Raw genomic sequence first — 20,440 nt, 5'->3', positions numbered from 1 at the left:
AATTCCTTCCTTTCTTACCTCTCGCTCAGTTGGTGCAGGAACCTCAGACCCTGGTTCATGCTCATCATTGACCACTGGCTCAGTAGGTGCAGAAACATCATTTAAATATGATTTCAGCCCAACATACAGTGCTTGTGGGATCCAACATACCAAAATAATGTCCTCTGCTATTTGTTTAAGATACAATGACCAAGCAACCACAACTGATTGGAACCCAAAATTAGCAGGCTACTCTGCAAGCTGAAGTTATGCAGGCTACTCTGCAAACTCCTTTTATCTAACTAAAGAAATGGTGCAGTGCTCTTGGAGTATTGTAGGTTACGGTGCTCCCAGTTGCATCAAGACACTTTGGACAGTCCAATCAACTAATCTGCTGATCAATAGCCTGTAAAATTGATAAAATGGATGGTGAAGATCATTAATTAATGGTAACAAATTGAGCCATTATCTGTCTGTCCCATCCTAGATTATTCATTACTCTAAAATATCACCACCACAGAGAATCCTAAACAACTCATCTGCACCTTTGAAAACTGCTGCTTGCATAAAAGAGGCTGATGAATGGACCACACCAACCCTACCCATCGATATTGGATTGGATCACTACGATCATGATGGACCATTGGACAGGACAGGTCTATCTTATATTGCTCATGGCCATTGATTATGAAGGGTCCATCTTGGTGGCTGGCTGTATTGTATTGTACTGTGGTTGCTGTTTGGGGAATGGGCTTGTGGTTGTTGATGGAAGTTGTAGTTTGTGTTTTTATAGGTGGTTGGTGACTCTTCAGCTGTACACGTGGCATTGTTGTATGGCACTCGGAGCCAACAGTGGATGTAGCAGAACTGAAAATTTTCACTTGGAAAAAGATGTTAACCATCTGATTTTCACCATTGAATTTGGACCACCCAGTATTTTACTTTTAACCGTTCACTGATGGATATTAATTAGATGGTTAGGATTTCTTGGTGAGGATGATTTTAGAGATACCATCAATCCACGAAGGGCCCACAGTTTTTATGGTACGGATTTCTCTGCATCAGTGCAAAACTTGAGAGGATTTAGTCGCCAACATTTTCAAATCGTCAATCCACCGAGAAGATTGCCGATGGAAAGAGGGGGACACGTGTCATAACCATAAAGCAATTGGATGTCCCCCTGTTCAAACGCGTGACGCGTGGGGAGCGAATTAGGTGCGGCTGCGGCCGTACCCAACATGGTACGATCCTTACCGTATGGCCCACGTTGATGAAGTTAATGTATATCCACTCCTTCCATATATTTTTCCAACTCAACATAGGATGTGAAACCCAAAAGTAAGAAGATCCAATTGTCAGATGAACCATATCAACGGAAACAGTGGTGTTGACCATTAAAAACTTCTTATGGACCACAAATGTTTTAGATCAAGATGATATTTGTTTTATTCCCTTCATCCAGTCTGTTTTTACATTATCAACAGGCTGGATGGAAAATAAACATTATTCAAACATTAAGGTAGGCCATAAGAAGATTTTAATGGTGGACGTTCAATCAACACTTTTTCTTATGTTATAGTCGGCTTGATACTTAGATCTGCTATATTTTTGGGTTCATGATGTAAAATAATATGAAAAAACGGATGAACAGAGTGGATATGAATTACATACATCAACGTGGACCAAACGCTTAAGGTCGAACCGTGTTAGATAAGGCCGTGTCGCACTTAATCCGCTCCCAAACGCGTGACGGAGTGTGGGAGTCGATTAGATGTTACCCGGGCAACACATTAGTAGGTATTACCCTGAGCGTAGGGCCCACGTTGATGAATGGTTTATATATCGACGCCGTCCATCCGTTATTTTATATCATTTTAGGACGTGGTCCTAAAAACTAAGAGGATCTAAACTCAGGTGGACCACTACACATAAACAAGTGATGATTGAATATCCTCCATTAAAAACTTATTAGGGCCCATCCATGGACCACCGTAATGTTTGTTTTCCATCCAACCTGTTGGTAAGATCAAACAGGTCCGGATGAAAGGAAAATAAAAATATCAGCTTGATCCAAAACTTTTATTGGCCATAGTAATTTTTTAATGGTCAATCATTACAGTTTTCAGTGGTGTGGTCCACATGAATTGTGGATCTTCTTAATGTTTGGAATAAAGTACTAAAATGAGATAGAAAATCGGATGGACAGCGTGGATATACAACACATTCATCAATGTAGGCTCCGTACAGTCAGACTAAGACCAACTAATGTGTTACCCGGGTAACTCCTAATCCGCTCCTAATAGTGGGCAAGTCTGCATGTACTTTAAACTTTGCAAGTGCCCGTTCTCATACAAGCGCACCTAAGGAGCCTATGTTTGCACGTGTTGAACATTGAATCCGACCATGAGGTGGGACAGACAGAGATGGAATTGTTTGGTATTCTGACTTCCTGACCAGATACGAGAGGTATATTGTATATAAAGATAGTCAAATCTCTTAATCTTCTCAATAACCTTAACAAACTTCTCCTCTGTATTTTAAATTTCAAATCAAATGTTTGTTAGGGTTGTTATTATGTTGTTATTTCCCTCTTTGTTTGTAAATTCAAACATCTTATAACCTACAATATCCTTAGTGTATATATATATATATATATATATATATATATATATATATATATATATATATATATATATATATATATATATATATACGCAATATACCTCTCGGATCTGGTCAGGAAGCCAGAATTCCAAACAATTCAATCTTTAATATGGTATCAGAGTAGAAGATCCTATGTTCGAATCTCGAGAGCAGCAAAAATATGCTTCTCTAAAATATTATTCTCCCACGGGGGACCAGGAAAATCAGGTCCAGCTCCGGGACCGGGTAACCAAGCCCGGCGTATTTATGGTGTGAGTGTCCCTCCACCCTCGTCAGTATGTTCTCGTGTTGAGTTCCATCCCGCACGTGCGGGGGGTGTTGAAGTGATAAAGTCCATTGATATACATTGATACACCATACTCTGACAACTTAAGCTTTTGGAGTAAATAGTTGTTTGACAAGGACAGTTGGTGTAGGTAAAATTGGGCTTATTAGTAAAAAATCGAACTAACCTATTGCATTGGACATATATGCATTATGAGTGGACCGGGGGCAATGATGTCAAAGAATTGTCGAACGAAACCACCAACGTATTGACCATATAGCCAAGCTGAACTCCGACAAGAAACCCCATAAATGAACTCCGAGGAGAGACTCATTTGTCGAGCTAAACTGTTTGAATTTAGAACTTGGTGATAAAACTAGCTGATCAAGCTGATCAGACCGATCTTGACATCGGACGAGGGATATTATAAAAAAAAAAAAAAAAACCTCTCATCGTACCGAGTAAGGATAGACTCAACGAGATCATAGCCGAAGAGCATGCTGATCAAGATTAGATTGGAAATATTCTCGAAAGCAAATCGCTACTCAAATTCAAACCCTTCGGTGTATCTGACAGATCCCGCTACGATATGCAAACTGCCTAAGCATCCTATAAATATACCTTATGTTTTGGGAGGAAGGTACACACAAAAATTTCTGAGTCAGGTCATATTCCTGTGATAAACTTACTCACCTAACTTAGGCATCGGAGGGTCCCTGGCCAAAACTGACTCCTTCGTAGTCCTTTATTACTGATACAGATATTCGAATGCATACAGGTGCAGTGGTAAGCTCATCCAGGTTTAGATGATAACAATTTGGCATCGTCCGTAGAACGACAACAAAGCATTCAACATCAGGTCGGCGCAGCCTACTATCCTCCCCCTCTCCTAGCTCAATGACAAAGAAGAAAGGGAGAGCATTGGTCGATGTTGAGCCTATGCAGGAAGAACAGCCTAAGAAACCTTAGGCCTCCCAATCAGGCTCCCGATCTTAGCCACCCTCGCCAGTAATCGCCAAAAGGTCTTGAAATAGAGGAAGTTGGCTCGTCTCCTTAGAGAACCAAGTAAGAGCTTTAACCAGCAACATCGACCTTATCATGAGGTTGCTGGAAATGCAGCATACCCTCCACGACGATCAAAACATAGAGATGGGGGCAGCAACTGCACAATCTCGTCCAGTACCCACGCCTCCTACACCATATGCCGTGAAGAACCTACCAGAAGGCAGTATGCATCTCCCAGCATAAACCCTAGGGACCATTGAGCTTGCTGAGTCAAACCTGTGGCATACGTTAGAAAAGAGGAGGAAGGCTTGAAGAAAGGCTCCAGAGGTTACCGCTGAGAATGAGGTTCCCTTGGGAGCAGAAATGAAAAAAAAATCTGAAATTAGCTTGGGAATATCCAATAGGCCTGCTGAGCTAAAGCCAGCATCCGTAGACGCCCTACTCGAGTAGATAGAACCTCCATTTACGGATGACATTATGCAAGCCTAGTTACTATCTAGATTCTGAATGCCCCGATAACTCCCTATTCAGGTTCGGGAGACCCGGCGGATCATATAGAGTCTTTTTTAGCATGGATGGAACTCTATGGTGCTTCATCCATTTTTACATATCATTTTAGATTATAATACTAAAATAGTGAAGATCCAAGGCTCAAATGGACCACAAAGTGAAGATTAAATTCCTACCGTTGAAAAAATCTTAAGGGTGTCAGAAGTTTTGGATGAAGTTGATATTTTTTTTGTTTTTGTTTTTGTTTTTTATTTTTTTTCACTTCGTCCATGTGTATACAACCGTATCAATAGGTTGGATGGCAAATAAACAACACATTGTACCCTAAAAAGGTTTCAATTGTGGGCATCCTTAGTGCCGCTGCTTCATGTGGTGTGGTCCACTTGAGCCTTAGATCCCTTATTTTTTGTCTAGTACCCTAAAATGATATGGAAAAATGGATATACATGGTGATAAAATTCATACATCACAGTGGCCCTTTGGTAGCCCTCGGAGCCTCTCCTTGTCCGGAGCTTAAAAGGGGTTCTACCATGCACGTAGTCTCAATGAGATTGGCTGGTGTACCACACTACCCACTGGCTGGTGTGCTGGTGTCATCAAGTCTCATCAAGAGGTATGTGTCATATCGACCCAATAGTCTCTTGTTTGGCGAGCTTGCCCTAATATTTGAGCCCAAAAATAAGACCAATCCAAAAATAAGTAACCTGCTTGACTGAGAAATAATACCTATTCAAAGATAAGTAGACCACCAACATTTTGTCTTTATTTTTTTTATTTAATTTTTTTCCACAGGCACACAAACACCCCACATACTCACGTTGTAGTGGGATTTCACCACCTATGAATACTTAAACCCTTGACCAGGTGTTGAAACTCTTAAGAGTCTACCAAGGGAGCAAGAGTAAGGATCCAAGTAGACCACCAACATAGTTGGCGTGGGTACGTGCCGTGCAAAGACAGACTGACGTTCCTCGAGCTCCTAGTTGTCTTCAAGGTTGAAAGGAGATCAAAGTTACATAAGCCCTATCATTTTAGACCTTATTCTCAAAAATAAATCATATTCAAAGTTCAAGTGAGCCACACCACAAATAGCCTATGTCAGTGCCACCATAACATATTGTACAGACACCGATGAAGAGTAAAAACAAATATCATATTGATCCAAAACGCCTATAACCCTCAGAAAGATTTCAATGGTAGATGTTCAATCCCCCGTTGCTTTTTGCAGTATGGTTCATTTGATCATTAGATGTCTTATGTTTTTGGCTCAAACCTTATGACGAGCTCGTTTTAAATGGACGGTCAGTTGGGATATAACAAATGGGACCCACATAACTTAGTGGCGTCAATACAAGAGTCAGGTCGGTGGTATATGGCACACCAGCCAATCAGCTTCCCTTGAAATGTGGTCTAAAGACCTATGAACAGTCCAGTTCAATAATAGATTGGACAACTAGGAGCACTATCACTCACTGTGCTGGATCATTTCTCTATAAAGAAAATCACCAACCATCTATTTTTAACCTACCACAATACAATGAGAGTAAACCAAAACCCAGGTGGGCCACACCACACGAAACAACGGTGATCTTATGTACAGAGTGGATTTGTTATAGGCATCTTGTGGCCCCACACAGCTTCCAAACACAAGAACTGTACGAACTTTTCAAATCCACTCCCATTCTTTCCCGCCAACGTGTAAGTGTCACGTGTGTAAGAAATCGGATCCATGCAAAATGCATGAATATAATTTCTATCGACTGTCCATTGATTATGGGCCATGTATCCCGCATGATTAGTGGATTTTACTATTTTTTCAACCATCTGATCATCATGGCATGGACCACCTTTTTCATGGCTTGGATATCCTAGCATGTGCTATTTTAGTAGCGGAAAAGAAAGTGCTGTATGTGATATATTCCACTCCACATGAAGGGGTTGTATCGTATGTGCTCATCTCTATTCAAAATTAGTTACTTAGTGGGAACCACTGCAGACAAGATCTAACCCTAAAATCAGGTTTGTGGGACGATTTTGATGAATGGATTTTCTTTCTTCGACTTTACTCCGTTGACTACTTCTCATCCTACCAGGATCGCTAGATGTCTACCAATCTACATGTTAGGAAAAATAATTTAAGTATAAATGTCTATTAATGTCCATCTAAAATGAATCCCAAAATTTGGACGGTTTAGATTGAGTTACACATTAACCAATTATGTTAGTAGTGACTGCTCACGTATGAAACACTACACACTGCCAGAGTAGTAAAGTTTTCTCTTTTCCTAGTATAACAGCTATCGAAGATGCTGTTATAGGACAGATGGAAATGCTACTTTTACTCTAGACTAATGTACAGTCACAAAGTTCAAACGTAAACAGCATCGGAGCCACACATATTCTCCAAAAACTCATCAAATCTCCAGAGAATCTCATCCAATCATTCCTCAATTTACTTTTTCTTCTTCAAATTCATAGAACCCACCTCTTGTTTTTTGCATTCTTCCAATAACCAAACTCTCTCTTTCCTTGATTCTGCTTGAATTTTACCAAAAAAAAAAAAAAAAAAGAAGCTCAAAATCCAGACACCCCATTTCATATTCTTGCACATCCCAAACACCCCACCATTTAAATTTTAGAAACAAGGCCTCAAATTAAGAAAACGCATTTGATTTTTTGCATTTCCATTTAAGAAAAAAAAAGTTTCTGTTTTTTTTTTATTATTTTTTTTTGCTTGAATTTTGGAGGAAGAAAATCCATGGCTTTGGTTGTTAGTAGTGCAACTTTCTTATCTCTTTCTCAACAGAAGAGAATTCAAAGAATAAGAGCTATTGCTTCTGAGGATTTTGCTACAGTGAAAAGTGAAGAAGAGAAATTGAAGTTGGGTGGATCTGATTTGAAGGTGACCAAGCTTGGGATTGGTGCTTGGTCTTGGGGAGACACCAGCTACTGGAATAATTTCCAATGGGATGGTATGTCTCAATCTCTCTTTCAATCTACTCTACATCCATACATACATACATACATGCTATCCATACATAGAGAGAAACGATATCTACACCCACAATATTTGATGGGTGCACCCTTTCTTTTCTACTTTTGGTGATACATAGCACAACTTTGTGCAGTTTTATAGTACTTATACTATTTTATTACAAAAAGTAAAAGAAAAGGGTGTATCTATCAAAAAGGGTGGGTGTCAATAGTAGCTGGTGAGTGGAGATGGTTGTAGTGTTTTTCTTTTTATTTATTTTTATTGGTTGTGTTTTCACATCTATAAGGATCTTTAAAAGAAGAAATATTAATAATTTTTCATTCTATTTCAGACAGTTGAATTTTTTATGTTTGGGTTGGTTTGGAGAAGAGAGTAGTTTTTATTTTAAATTTCAGACTAATCTAGAAAGTTTTCTAGCAAGTTGGTGATTTTGTTTGGTATTGATCCTATACTAATACAACTAGTTTGCAATGTATTATGATGCAATTACTTTTATTTTACATGTGCTTAATCTAGACCTCCCATTTGATCCAAACAACTCTCTGTGGGCTACTGAGCCGAAATCACCCTTATTGGTTAATCCTAATCATTGCATCAACGGCTTACAGAATGGATGGTCCTGAAATTGTACAAAGATGTACCAGACATCAAACATATACTGTCCATTCAGTGGATCTTCTGTGGATTGCTGTCTCCAGTGAATCAATTTGATCCGACAATCAAAACCATCTGAACAGTTTCTTGGAAATTGAACAAAAAGGGAGCCATTATCAGATGGTTAAGATCATCTAGTTGTTGTACTGGAATGGTGGCCCATGAAGGATAGGGAGGCTATATAAATGGTTCCGCCTCACACGGGCCGCCCACTCAAGCCCGGTGTGAAAATGCCCCTGCATTAAACACGAGACCTACCGCTCTGATACCAATTTTGATGTAGAACAATTAACCACTTGCTCTAAAATCTCCAACTGATAGAGCATGGCAAATTAGTCCCTTTATCTCATAGCCCAGGCCCCACATCTCATGGGTTAGGACCTCGGCCGAACCCCCCTCATGGGCCCCACATCACAAGGGTACCGCCTCACGCGAGCCACCTGCCTCACATGGGTGCGGCCCACCTCACATGGGCTGCCCACCTTGAGTGTGCCCCTGCATCCCACAGGCCACCCCACTCGAGCCCGGTGTGAAAATGCCCTTGCATTATCCATGTATTGGACTCTCCATTTGTCCAATACAATTTGTTTGTACCATATTATGGTGCAAACTAGTCATATTGGTTCATTCCCTTTCTTGTTTTTTACCTTCCATTTGATTGGGTTAGTGGTCGAATTGATTACTCTTTCATTATTAGTTCATAGTGTTTGGTTGGGGAATTGGAAGTATTTATTGAATTTTTATGACACCCATTTGTTTTCTACTTAGTTTTTCTTATATTGATTGGACTTAATTGAAATTTCAGATTCTACCACCAAAAAAAAAAAAAAAGAAACAAATTTATTTACTACCTGGGAACAGATTTTGTATTTGTTAATATGATAATGAGTTCGGAATTATTTTTTGAATGGTAATGTATTTTTCATGTTCCTTTTCTTTCCCTTCATGGTGGTGCTGTGTTTGTTGATTTTTTTATTTTGCGAAGGGTGTGTTTGGATGCACAGCTGAATGGAGTTGTGAAGATTCATGTTCAATCAAGAGAGAGGACCAAATTGTAGTAACACTTCCTAAAACTGCAGTCACATTCATTTCAAGTCCTACTAAAAGGGAATGTAATTTCATGTTGGAGCTTGCCCCTTCAAAAAAAAATGCCAAGGCATTGAAATTTATTCATTTGCACTCTGCTGAACTAATTATAAACATTCAGTTCAATGGTGTGCTTGCGAGTGTCTCATATAAAGATTAGACCAACTTCGATTCTTTTTGTTTTCATGCATTCTAATATTAATCTTCTAATCTTTTTGTGTCCTGATTCTTAATAGACTCTCAGTTATTATTTATTTGGTTATTGAATTATAATTAGCTTCAAATCATATTTGTGTAATTGGATTTTAACTTTGTGATGTCAGATAGGAAGCTGAAGTCAGCAAAAGCTGCTTTTAACACCAGTATTGATTGCGGCATAACCTTCTTCGATACCGCTGAGGTCTATGGCTCGAGGGTGAGAATGAATCTCCATTGTAAAGTACTTTGACTGTGTTTTGATATGCTGTTGAATTGAATTGCAATTGTTAGTTCTGGTGGAATGAAAAAAATATGGACTAGGCACCAAATTGCAATTTTGTTTCTTTCAAGTAGGACTTCAAAGAAACATGACTCAAATTTTAGGAGTACTTCCTCTCTATAAATCCTAAGGTGGTGTTTGGATGCATCATCTAATAGAACTGCAATTATTAATATAATAAAGTGGAATGGCCAATTTTTTGATTACCCTCTAGCATTAATGAAGAAGGATTGAGCTTCAAATTACAATTATGTTACTTTCAAGTTTGAGTCTGATCGGATGTAAATGCACTTTAGTGGGCTACTATGTCACTAGTAATATGAGAAAGAAAGTTATAACTTGGTCAATTCCTCTAGTTTAACAAACTGTTCTAAATTCAATTCGCTTGTCCATCCAAACCGAGCCTAAAGACGCTAATCCTTTGGTCATTTCCTGTCTAGTAAACAAGTTATTGAAATCCATTTCAATAGTGTTTCCGAGGCAGCCTTAGATTGGTGACTGAATACACTACTCTTTGTTTAGCAGGCGTCTTTTGGTGCGGTGAATTCCGAAACTCTAATTGGAAGGTATCTGACCTCTGGATCGATAATTCTATAGTTGCAGTTTTGTATATGGGAGTTTTCGATTGATTTTTTTTTTTGACGGACATAGATTTTCAGATTTTGCATTGACAGCTTATCTATTTCAATTGTAGGTTCATCAAAGAAAGGCAACAAAAGAATACAGCTGAACTAGCTATTGCGACCAAGTTTGCAGCTTTGCCATGGAGGCTGGGTCGGGGGAGCGTTATAGCTGCCCTTAAGGATTCGTTGTCTCGTCTTGATCTTTCTTCGGTCGAGCTGTACCAGCTTCACTGGTCTGCTCATGATCCTAGTTATACTTCAATATTGAAATCTGTCTAAATATTAAGCATGATAACTGATGAGGTGCTGTAACTCAGATCTGAGTTATTATGCACTCTTACTTCCACTATGTGGAATGACGTATCTGATCCAAACCGTTCATCTGTTGTTTCCTACTGTGGATGAGGCGTGTCCTCAAAACTCATACTGGCAAGGTGACTCTAGCCACTCATTGGAAGACTCTAGATGAATATATTTGGATAGTTTGAAAGAAGAGGTATTACACAATGCTCGATTTATATGTGCCGTTTTTTAAATATTGGTTTCTATACTATCAGCCTAGCATTGTATAATGCCTCTAGAAGAATGTCCAATAAATGGGCAATATTCAATGGATGCAATTCCTCCAGCTTATGGCTAGGATCATCTGATCAGTGTGATGTTTTTCATATGGCTCATCCACAATAGAGCCCCACTAATGAAAAGCTACGATTATGTATATGAATTCCATCTGCTCATCCACATCTAACTTAGATATTATCATTTAGCACCTGGACAATTTCCCAAATTTAATTAGTTACTAACAAAGATGGTTTGGCTAATTTTCAGGCCAGGTATATGGGGAAACAAAGGTTAATCTTTCTAACCTGCCATGTAATCATTCAGCTGAATTCAATCTATTTGAAGATTATTCAACCTATTAAAATCATTTTTCAGGGTACATTGATGGGCTTGGAGATGCTGTTGATATGGGCCTCGTAAAGGCTGTCGGTGTTTCGAATTACAGCGGTATTTTTCTCACCTTGTAAAAATTGATTTTGTGTACATTAGTGTAATTTATGTATCTAATCTAAATTATGCACCAGCAAAGCGTCTTAGAGATGCTTATGATCAGCTCAAGAAGCGGGGTATTCCATTGGCCTCAAATCAGGTGAATTACAGCCTCATATACCGGGTCCCAGAGGAGAATGGTGTGAAGGCTGCTTGTGATGAACTTGGAGTCACTCTCATTGCATACTCACCCATTGCTCAAGGTATGGTTGTATTCGAAATGTTTTGGTTGGGTTATCTACCTGATTGCTCATATTATTCACTTGCATATGTGTTTAGCATTGCGTAGAGATTTCCATATACAAATTCCTCTACAGATTTCAGCTTCAGTTCAATCTGTAAAATGCAAGCATGGTACGTGTTCAGGACGAGAGCGATTTGTCAGATGGGTCCCACCATGAACGTGTTCTGTACTAACAATTAGGATGGTCCATTTATCATGTCGGCCACACTTACATGATACTTGAACTGATTTTTTAATCCAGGTCACGTTCATGGTTGGACTGTACCTGATGGACGGCCCAGATCTCACACATCTGTGCCTCACTCGTCCTCTTCAACCTGCCATTGCTCAAATTTTGTGAAATGTTTTGTAAGTTACAAAACAAAATCGAAAATATAAGAATTTTCAGACTGGGTCTGGTCAAGGCCATCTGACATCTGCTAATTAAGTCCACTCTCTCGGAATAGGTACTGACATTTGTTCAATCGATTTTATCATTGTTCATGAACATAAAAGATCAACCATTTTGGTTATTTTAACATGCTCTTTTTTGGTGTTTTAAATACTTATTCACAAGATAATGCAGTCTTTGTTTAGATGCCTGAGTGAAATGAATTGCAAAGAGTCTGAGAATTTGATGAGAGTCAACTCAAAACTCACCTGAATCAACTCGATTCGGAAAGAAATTGCGCTCTCTCACTGAAACTCACTGCTGACCTTGACTGGATTCAGACTCAGCATTGACTCCTCGAGTCAGCTCGCGTACTCGAACGACTCGACATGACTCGAGCCAAGTCACTTGCCGAGCCAAATTCCTTTTTTTTTTTTTTTTGAAGAAAAAGAAAAAGAAAAATAAAAGATGATGGCAGGATTCAAACCCACACCCTCAACCACATGAAGCAACAACATCTACCACCTCTCCTCAGGCACACTTCTAAGTATCTATTGCTAGTGAAATACTATTCTGAATTTAGTCTGTAGATTGAGTCAAGTCGAGTTTTCAAGCTTTTAACTATGGTTTTCCCTGCATTCACAATGCCAGCATAGCCCTCAAATTGTAGTGACATTTATTTGTCCAACTTCAAAGGAACTTCGTGTCTTATTTGGAGCCAAGACCCTCAATATGAATAAATCATGATTTGATTATTAATTGCAACAATTTGATATTGCATCCAAACATGCTCTCAGGAACGCATTTCATAATATATCACGGATCATTTTACGTCATGTTCGATCACTAAAATGATTTTAGAATTCAGTTATCTTTGGCAAGAATTTGTAGTTCTTCAACAGTTGTCTGTTTTGGTGCCATGTTCAGGTGTTCTTACGGGAAAATACATGCCAGAAAATCCACCTAGTGGCCCTCGTGGTCGGATTTACACTCCCGAATTCCTCACAAAGGTAAATATAAAAATAAAATAAAACATCTGCACATTCTGTTTCTTCTTGATGATCGCATACATCGTTATCATGCAATGCTTGGCCTGAGATCTACAGTTTGCTCAGATTTTCAGTGTGTAAAACTGACGCCTGTGGGCCAACCCCAAATGAGGCTCTGATGATGTGGAAAGTGTGGCCCAGGGCTTAGAGTTCAAAACAGTTTTATGGCCCCACCCTAGATGCCCCAAATGGAAACAACACCAACCCTTCAATGTTAGAGACCAGTTAATACAGTTAAGAAGAAAAATTAACAATGGTCCACATTCAACCAAAAGGACCAAAGATTCACTTCCAACCTGGGAAATTTTTTGTTCATGGGTCATCCATTGTGGGTCCCATCATATGAATGATTTGGATCACCAAACCATGGCCCACGTTTTTGCAAATTGAAATTATAGCTCACTGTAGATATTCTCGAGTCAGTCAACATTGCATAATACCACCATCTGTAGACTTGATTATTAAAGATTTTTACACCATGCAGATGCAACCTCTGCTGAGCAGAATCAAAGAAATTGGACAGAATTATAGCAAAACCGCCACACAGGTTCTTTCTTTTCCCATTTTTCCTGGTTAAATGTCTGTTTGGATTTGTCAATTGCTATTGATATCAGTTGTGAAGGGTTATGATGTTTTTCGGTCTGTTTTTGCACACTAATCTCAGTAGTAAACCAAAGAGATCAATGCCTTCCTCCAAGACAGCAAAAATTTATAGGAGAGATTAGATTCTAAATGCTAGTATCTAACTTATTTATCAAGCATTCAATTTCGTCGCATGTATTTCATTTGTTTGAGCTCTCTACTTGGTAGGTGCACCAATCCCAGCTACTGGTTGGACTTTTGAGATAATCTGCAAAGAATTCCAACCAACGTTCCCATTTCATGGGAAAGTATTCCAGATTGCAGCTAGGATCATCTGACCATGTGATTTAAGTGTATGGCCCATCCAGGGTAGGGCCCAAGTCAGCACTTGTGCTGCATGTACTGTAACAGAACACTTGATGGCATAGATATCAGCATTTAACATCAGATCCCCTCTCTATTTGTAAACCATTAAGGCGGCGGGGAGGGGGATCAAAGGGCATTTGTCAAGAGAGGATCTTAGTTTGCTAGTTGTTATTTCTTAGATATCGAGGCTTAGCACATTCACAAGATCTGGACTGTTCATCTGATGACCCCAATAAACAGTTCAGTTCAATTATCCTAATTACAAATAGGACATTTAACAATTGAATGTACCTGTCCATACATGATCCTAATGACCGTGGAGCTTTGGAGTATAGACCGGATCTTAAACGTGTGCCATTTAGGTGGATCTGGGGTATCTGACATCGGACAAAAGTGCAACAAAGATGGAGTTCTTTCCCTTTATCGAATGCATTAGGAAGCCCTAAAGAGGGAACTTGAATAGCCTATATTTTAGCAAGAGAAAGCAAACTGCTGACAAAAGCAAGGTCTCCTGCAGGTGGTTCTCAACTGGCTTATAGCTCAGGAGAATGTGGTGCCCATCCCAGGTGCCAAAGATGCCGAACAGGCCCAAGAATTTGTAGGCGCGCTTGGATGGAGATTGACGGACCAAGAGATAGCCGAGCTCCGCTCATTGGCAACCGAAGTAAAACCAGTCATTGGATTCCCAGTCGAAAAGCTCTAATTCAACAGTCAATTTCCACACACACACACACAAAAAAAAGGGTGGGGGGGATTAAAAAATAGATGGAAAAAAAAAAAAGAAGCATTTTACAGAATCATAGAATACCCTGTATTATCAAACAAGCAGTATATAACATGATCTCTTCTTCTTTTTTCTTTTTTCTTTTTTACATGTCAAAAGCTTCTTGTGAATGAAATACAAGCCCGGAGTAATAGTGTTGGTTGTAAACTATAATGCTCTTCCATAAAATATCTTGCGTTTCATGGGTGGAGGAGATTCTGTTCTTGGCAGTGCTAATTGAGGGAGAGAAGCTAGGTGAGGTCGTTTTCATCAAGAGGCTCTTCTTCCTCAGCTCTTTCTATCTCAAGCGAACTCATATCACCTGTTGGTAGTTTCCTTGCAAGCCGAATGATCTGCAGCCATTTGCATGAAATGGAATTCAGCCATTTCATTAAGTGAAAAAACTTAAACAAGACTGTTTGGAGAAGATGTGCAAAGACCATGAATTTGGTAATAAAGATCTGGCAGGCCTGCTCCGATCAGGCAGTCAAATTAGGCCTTGCCTGTCTTCTGAGGTGAGCAACAGCACACAATCGAGAAGTCTGGAATCCCCAAAAAAGAGGGAAATTCAAACTTCTTGATTTTGTACTGTCCCCCTGTGCAACAACTGGGGCATGTGGTGTATAGATGAGTAGGATTTTATCTAAACAAGATTATGAACAAGATTGTATGTTGAAATTTGAGAACATAAATACAGCATAAGCATGGCTGGACTGAAAGACTGAACTACAAAAGGATGAATTTCAGCAAGAAAAATGGAGAAACCATGGCGCAGAGAAGCAGATAATCCATGGTCCTTTAAAGCATTATCAGGAAAATGGGGCTGCTTGGTAGGGTTCCAATTGGCTGGGTGGTCAGCCCAGGCTGGGATCTGCCAAGCTCGAAAATAAGATCTAGCCATCTCATAACAACTGTAAACATGGCTAGATTTTTTCCAAGGCTGAATCTCAATAGACAAGTCGCCAGAACTTCAGCTGGACCCAGGCTCTGTTTATTTGTTGAGCCTGAAAATCAGGCCCATCCACTGGGCTAACTGAACCAGAAGGCAGAAGGCACATGCCCACAGTGAACTGAAGTACAACCGCAGATATGCAATTTAGACTACAGCCCTAATATAGCAAATCATCTGTGAAAGCATGCTAAAAAAGCTTGAGCAGCATAGTACAAATATGAAAGTCAGACAATACAGTTGCTGCAAATATACAATAATCAATGACAACTTGATTAAGAACTGGGAAAAAAGGGAAGTTATTTGATACTCCGGCAGTGGAAGAGCTTGATATGCAAGCACTTAGAAATTGTACACCTCACATAAATTAACTGAAATTAAACTGATTAAATTCTGAAATCCACTGTAGCTAAGTTACATTCTAAAAATTAGATTGGTTGGACAATCCTAACCTCAGATTCATGGTAATTTTAGTTCACAATAAATCTAAACTTGTGCCCATATTTTTGGATGGTTTAGCCTGAATACCAGTATGCCACATTCAGTTTCTCAGAAACTGCTAACTGCCTGCGTATCATCCATCACATTCTGCCAGAGTATCAAAGTATCTCTCAAGAAAAATAATAATAATAAAATAAAAATAAAATCAGAGAAAACAACCATGATGCTATCTAAACTGAGGAACCAACATCTCAGGTGGAGACATCCTTGATTTAGCCTCCAGGATCCAAAACCATCCAACACGAAGCAAATCTCTTGCTCCATAAGAAGGTTGATACACAGTTTCTTGCAAAGCAAGAACCACAAAAAATAGATATATGCCAGAGTAAGATCTCATCATAGAATGAGGAAAAAGGTTGTAGTTACAAATTGTAGTCCTGTGAAGACTACAGTCCCTCATCAGCGAGAAGCCAATAGCCCAATAGGAGATTATAGTCCTCAAGGACAGCAATTTGTTAGAGCTGCAAAAATAAGAAATTCCATCCAGAAACTGGGAGCTGAAGTTCTTGAAGGAATTCCTCTCATAGATGCATTTGTCACAACTCACAATAGACGTGTCAATTAATAAACTGATTAACAAATCCTTTATTGACGGCCAGCCATTTTATGGCTAAGATAGATTGAGCCTAGAGCTGAAGTTCAGGTCAGAGTAATAAACGGGCAAGGACTCAGCCTCACATAAAGGCCCAATAGAAAGTGACCACCCATAGGGCCCAAATGCAACCTTACTATCCTGAAGAATATATCAGATTGTCAAAGCACCCAAACAACCATCCAGAGAATCCCAACTGTCCCACATTTTGTAGACAATGTAACTCCTAATGACATGATTAATGATAATAAGAACTTACCATGTGATCGAGATTTGAAATGGTGCTCGACTGAGCAACACGTTTAATATCTTCAATGTCTGCTTCTGCATAAGCAGATAGCAATTTGCTAGCAACGCGACCTTGGTCGCTGCTCGGAAAAGCATCTATCCTGCAAGGACATTCCAAAAACGATAAACTAAACTAATGTAGAGCTTTTGATTTGGTGTGAAATTAGGGGCTCATGAGACAACTAAATGTAGAAAAATGAGATCACAATAGAACACAAGAACTTTTTTCCTAGAACATATATGGAGTATGAGTATGAGTAATATATATATAACTACAAATGACAAGGTTTCCACTTCATCACACTTGAGGGTCCATCGCTTAAGCCAACCAAACTGTATGCCCATGTAGCAGCATGGTTGGATGATCTGGACTGTCCAATGTGACAATCCAAGTGACCTGATTTTCCCCCATTGACATCTTACCCTTCTTGTTTTTAACAGCATGTTTAAAGGCCTCTAATTGGGATGGATAGGATAGTCAAACTGATGTAACATTTATATAGTTTCCATCCACTGCTGGAGCAATCACATGGATGGTCCAGTCCATCCACTGATGCAGCAAAGCAGGAGCATACACAGATATGCCAAGTGACTAAACTACAAGCACAATAGACCAGAGTCGGTGGCATCATGAATATAATCAGATAAATTAAAATGGAAGCTGGTCCTAAACTTTTATATTACAGAAAAGTTGGAAACTCACTGAGAACAGTCATTGTAGCACTTTTGTGCTTGCTTGAAATCATGTGCATAAAGGTACACTATAATTGCACTCAGGTACGCCTGCATCCAACCCACCATAGTTAGAAGAGAAAATAAATGAGATTATGAGAAAGCATCAATAGGTTTCAATACTCAGGGTAGTAAGGTAGGAAAAAAAAAAAAAAAAAAACAGAACTGTTTCTGTACAACTTTAGATTAGCTAAGTAGCACTTAAATCTTCAAAATTTATTGAATATGCATAATGGTGTTTGCTAATCCCAATTGCACCTTTGCACACATGTGCACGTGCCAACTTGTGCAACCTCCAAGTCACTCATTAGGCTGGCCCACCTGACTTGGTTGTTTGACAACAATTGTCGGGACTCAAACCTAGTGACTTGGTGGGTCAACTGTTCTGTTGAAAAGTTATAAACACTGCTGAGACTCAAACCTACGACCTCCATGAAAACCAAAAATCACCACCACCACCACACTAGCCGCTGTTTTTTGCTTGTTCTATGTATTTTAAATGTTTTAATAGTCAGGAATATTTTGAATATTTTCATTTAATTATTACCAAGTCGAGTCAAGTGAAGAATTGGTAGCAACTTATAGTTGACTCAACCCATAATGCAGGGGCATTTTCACACCGGGCTCGAGTGGGGTGACCTGTGGGATGTGGGGGCACACTCGGGGTGGGTGGCCTGTGTGAAGCAGGCGACTCGTGGGAGGCGAGACCCATGTGATGTTGGGCCCAATAGGGAGGTTCGGCCAAGGACCTAACCCATGGTAAGTGGAGCCTAGGCTACGAGATAAAGGGATTGATTCACCGTGCTCTATCAGTTCAAGCTTTTAGAGCAAGTGGTTAGTTGTCTTGTGTCAACCCAGCTAGACATTGAGTCGAGCCAAGTTTTCGGGTTTTTTAACTGTGCTTTGAATATGGACTGTTGACTATTTTCTTTTAATGCCCATTTTTCATGCATAACCACTTTTCCCACTGCTGCATGACACTGCTAGAGTATTACTAGCGAATTTTGTAGGCGTACCGGCCGTTGCTGCCCAGCAACGGTTAGGGCATAACGGTCGCATAACAGCTAGTTTTTTTTCTTCTTTTTAAGGTCCGATTTTTCACTTTTTTTTATACTTCTTCCAAACTCTTCCTAAATCATTCTAATGCAATTTTCAACCACTCTTAGCTTGAAATTACAGATAAAAACAACTTATATTAAGGATTTTCTTGATTCGAAACTCTGTGGGCCATTTTCTAGAAATTCCTCAAAAATAGGTATTTATACTTTTTATTCAATGTGTTGTTGTTTTAATGGTAGAATATGATGCGTTAATCATAATAGAACATATTAATGTCCATTTAACAGATTGTTGTTGTGATTTTATATTTTTTTATAATTTTTTTCTATTTACACACTATTTTCGGCCTTTAAAAAAAAAAAAATCAAAAAATCAATTTTTATTCAATATGTTGCTATTTTAATGGTAGAATATGATGTGTTAATCATAATAGAACAAATTAATGCCCATTTTACAGATTCTTATTGTGATTTTATATATTTTTTAAATTTTTTTCTATTTACGCACTATTTTCGGCCTTTTTTAAAAAATTCGAAAAATCATTTTTTATTTAATGTGTTGTTGTTTTAATGGTAGAATATGATGTGTTAATCATAGTAGAACATATTAATGTCCATTTTACAGATTCTTATTGTGATTTTATAAATTTTTTCTATTTACGCACTATTTTCAGCCCTTTTTTTTTAAATTCGAAAAATCATTTTTTATTTAATGTGCTGTTGTTTTAATGGTAGAATATGATGTGTTAGTCATAGTAGAACATATTAATGTCTATTTTACAGATTATTATTGTGATTTTATATTTTTTTATAATTTTCTTATTTACGCACTATTTTCAGCCTTCTTTTAAAAAATTCGAAAAATCATTTTTTATTTAATGTATTGTTGTTTTAATGGTAGAATATGATGTGGTAATCATAGTAAAACATATTAATGTCCATTTTACAGATTCTTAATGTGATTTTATATTTTTTTATAAATTTTTTTATTTACGCACTATTTTCGACCCTTTTTTTTTAATTTAAAAAATCATTTTTTATTTAATGTGTTGTTGTTTTAATGGTAGAATATGATGTGTTAATCATAGTAGAATATATTAATGTCCATTTACAAATTATTATTTTGATTTTATATTTTTTTATAATTTTTTTCTATTTACACACTATTTTCGGCCCTTATTTTTAAAATTCGAAAAATCATTTTTTATTTAATGTGTTGCTGTTTTAATGGTAGAATATGATGTGGTAATCATAGTAGAACATATTAATGTCCATTTTACAGATTCTTATTATGATTTTATATTTTTTTTTATAATTTTTTCTATTTACGCAATATTTTCGGCCTCTTTTTTAAAAAATTCAAAAAATCATTTTTTATTTAATGTATAGCTATTTTAATGGTAGAATATGATGTGTTAATCATAGTAGAACATATTAATGTCCATTTACAGATTCTTGTTGTGATTTTATATTTTTTTATATTTTTGAATTAGTGACTTTATGTTTATATTTTCTTATATTGGACAGGTTTTGGATGCTTCTTAGGGGGTGTTTGGCACATGGCATTGGGAAGGATTAGGTGGGATGGGATTCGAAAAACGTAATTATTATACATGGCAGGGATTGTTCCCTGTTAC

The 20,440-nt window shown here is 38.2% G+C and overlaps 2 protein-coding genes across 2 annotated transcripts in view; one reads left to right on the top strand and one right to left on the bottom strand.

Annotated features, from left to right (window-relative positions):
• The first annotated feature begins 6,753 nt into the window (after positions 1–6,753).
• LOC131245968 (uncharacterized oxidoreductase At1g06690, chloroplastic) lies at positions 6,754–14,647 on the top strand. The gene is made up of 10 exons (XM_058245796.1): positions 6,754–7,395; positions 9,482–9,573; positions 10,162–10,202; positions 10,331–10,492; positions 11,088–11,110; positions 11,196–11,267; positions 11,345–11,512; positions 12,851–12,933; positions 13,457–13,519; positions 14,438–14,647. Exons 1-10 carry the CDS (start codon positions 7,182–7,184, stop codon positions 14,621–14,623), a joined length of 1,104 nt encoding a protein of 367 aa, XP_058101779.1. The 5' UTR covers positions 6,754–7,181; the 3' UTR covers positions 14,624–14,647.
• A 118-nt stretch (positions 14,648–14,765) lies between these two features.
• The window catches only part of LOC131245960 (gamma-soluble NSF attachment protein), a 37,503-nt gene continuing 31,828 nt past the window's right edge, over positions 14,766–20,440 (bottom strand). Inside the window, exons 7-9 of the mRNA XM_058245782.1 lie at positions 17,717–17,796; positions 16,985–17,114; positions 14,766–15,036 (exon numbers count right to left, since the gene is read on the bottom strand). Coding sequence (XP_058101765.1) covers positions 14,935–15,036; positions 16,985–17,114; positions 17,717–17,796 — 312 coding nt within the window. The 3' untranslated portion in view covers positions 14,766–14,934. The remainder of the gene's footprint in view (positions 15,037–16,984; positions 17,115–17,716; positions 17,797–20,440) is intronic.

Source organism: Magnolia sinica, chromosome 1, assembly GCF_029962835.1.
Source record: "Magnolia sinica isolate HGM2019 chromosome 1, MsV1, whole genome shotgun sequence".
Lineage (NCBI taxonomy): Eukaryota > Viridiplantae > Streptophyta > Magnoliopsida > Magnoliales > Magnoliaceae > Magnolia > Magnolia sinica.
Note: the sequence above shows the minus strand (reverse complement) of the source record. Positions and strands in the feature narration are given on the sequence as shown.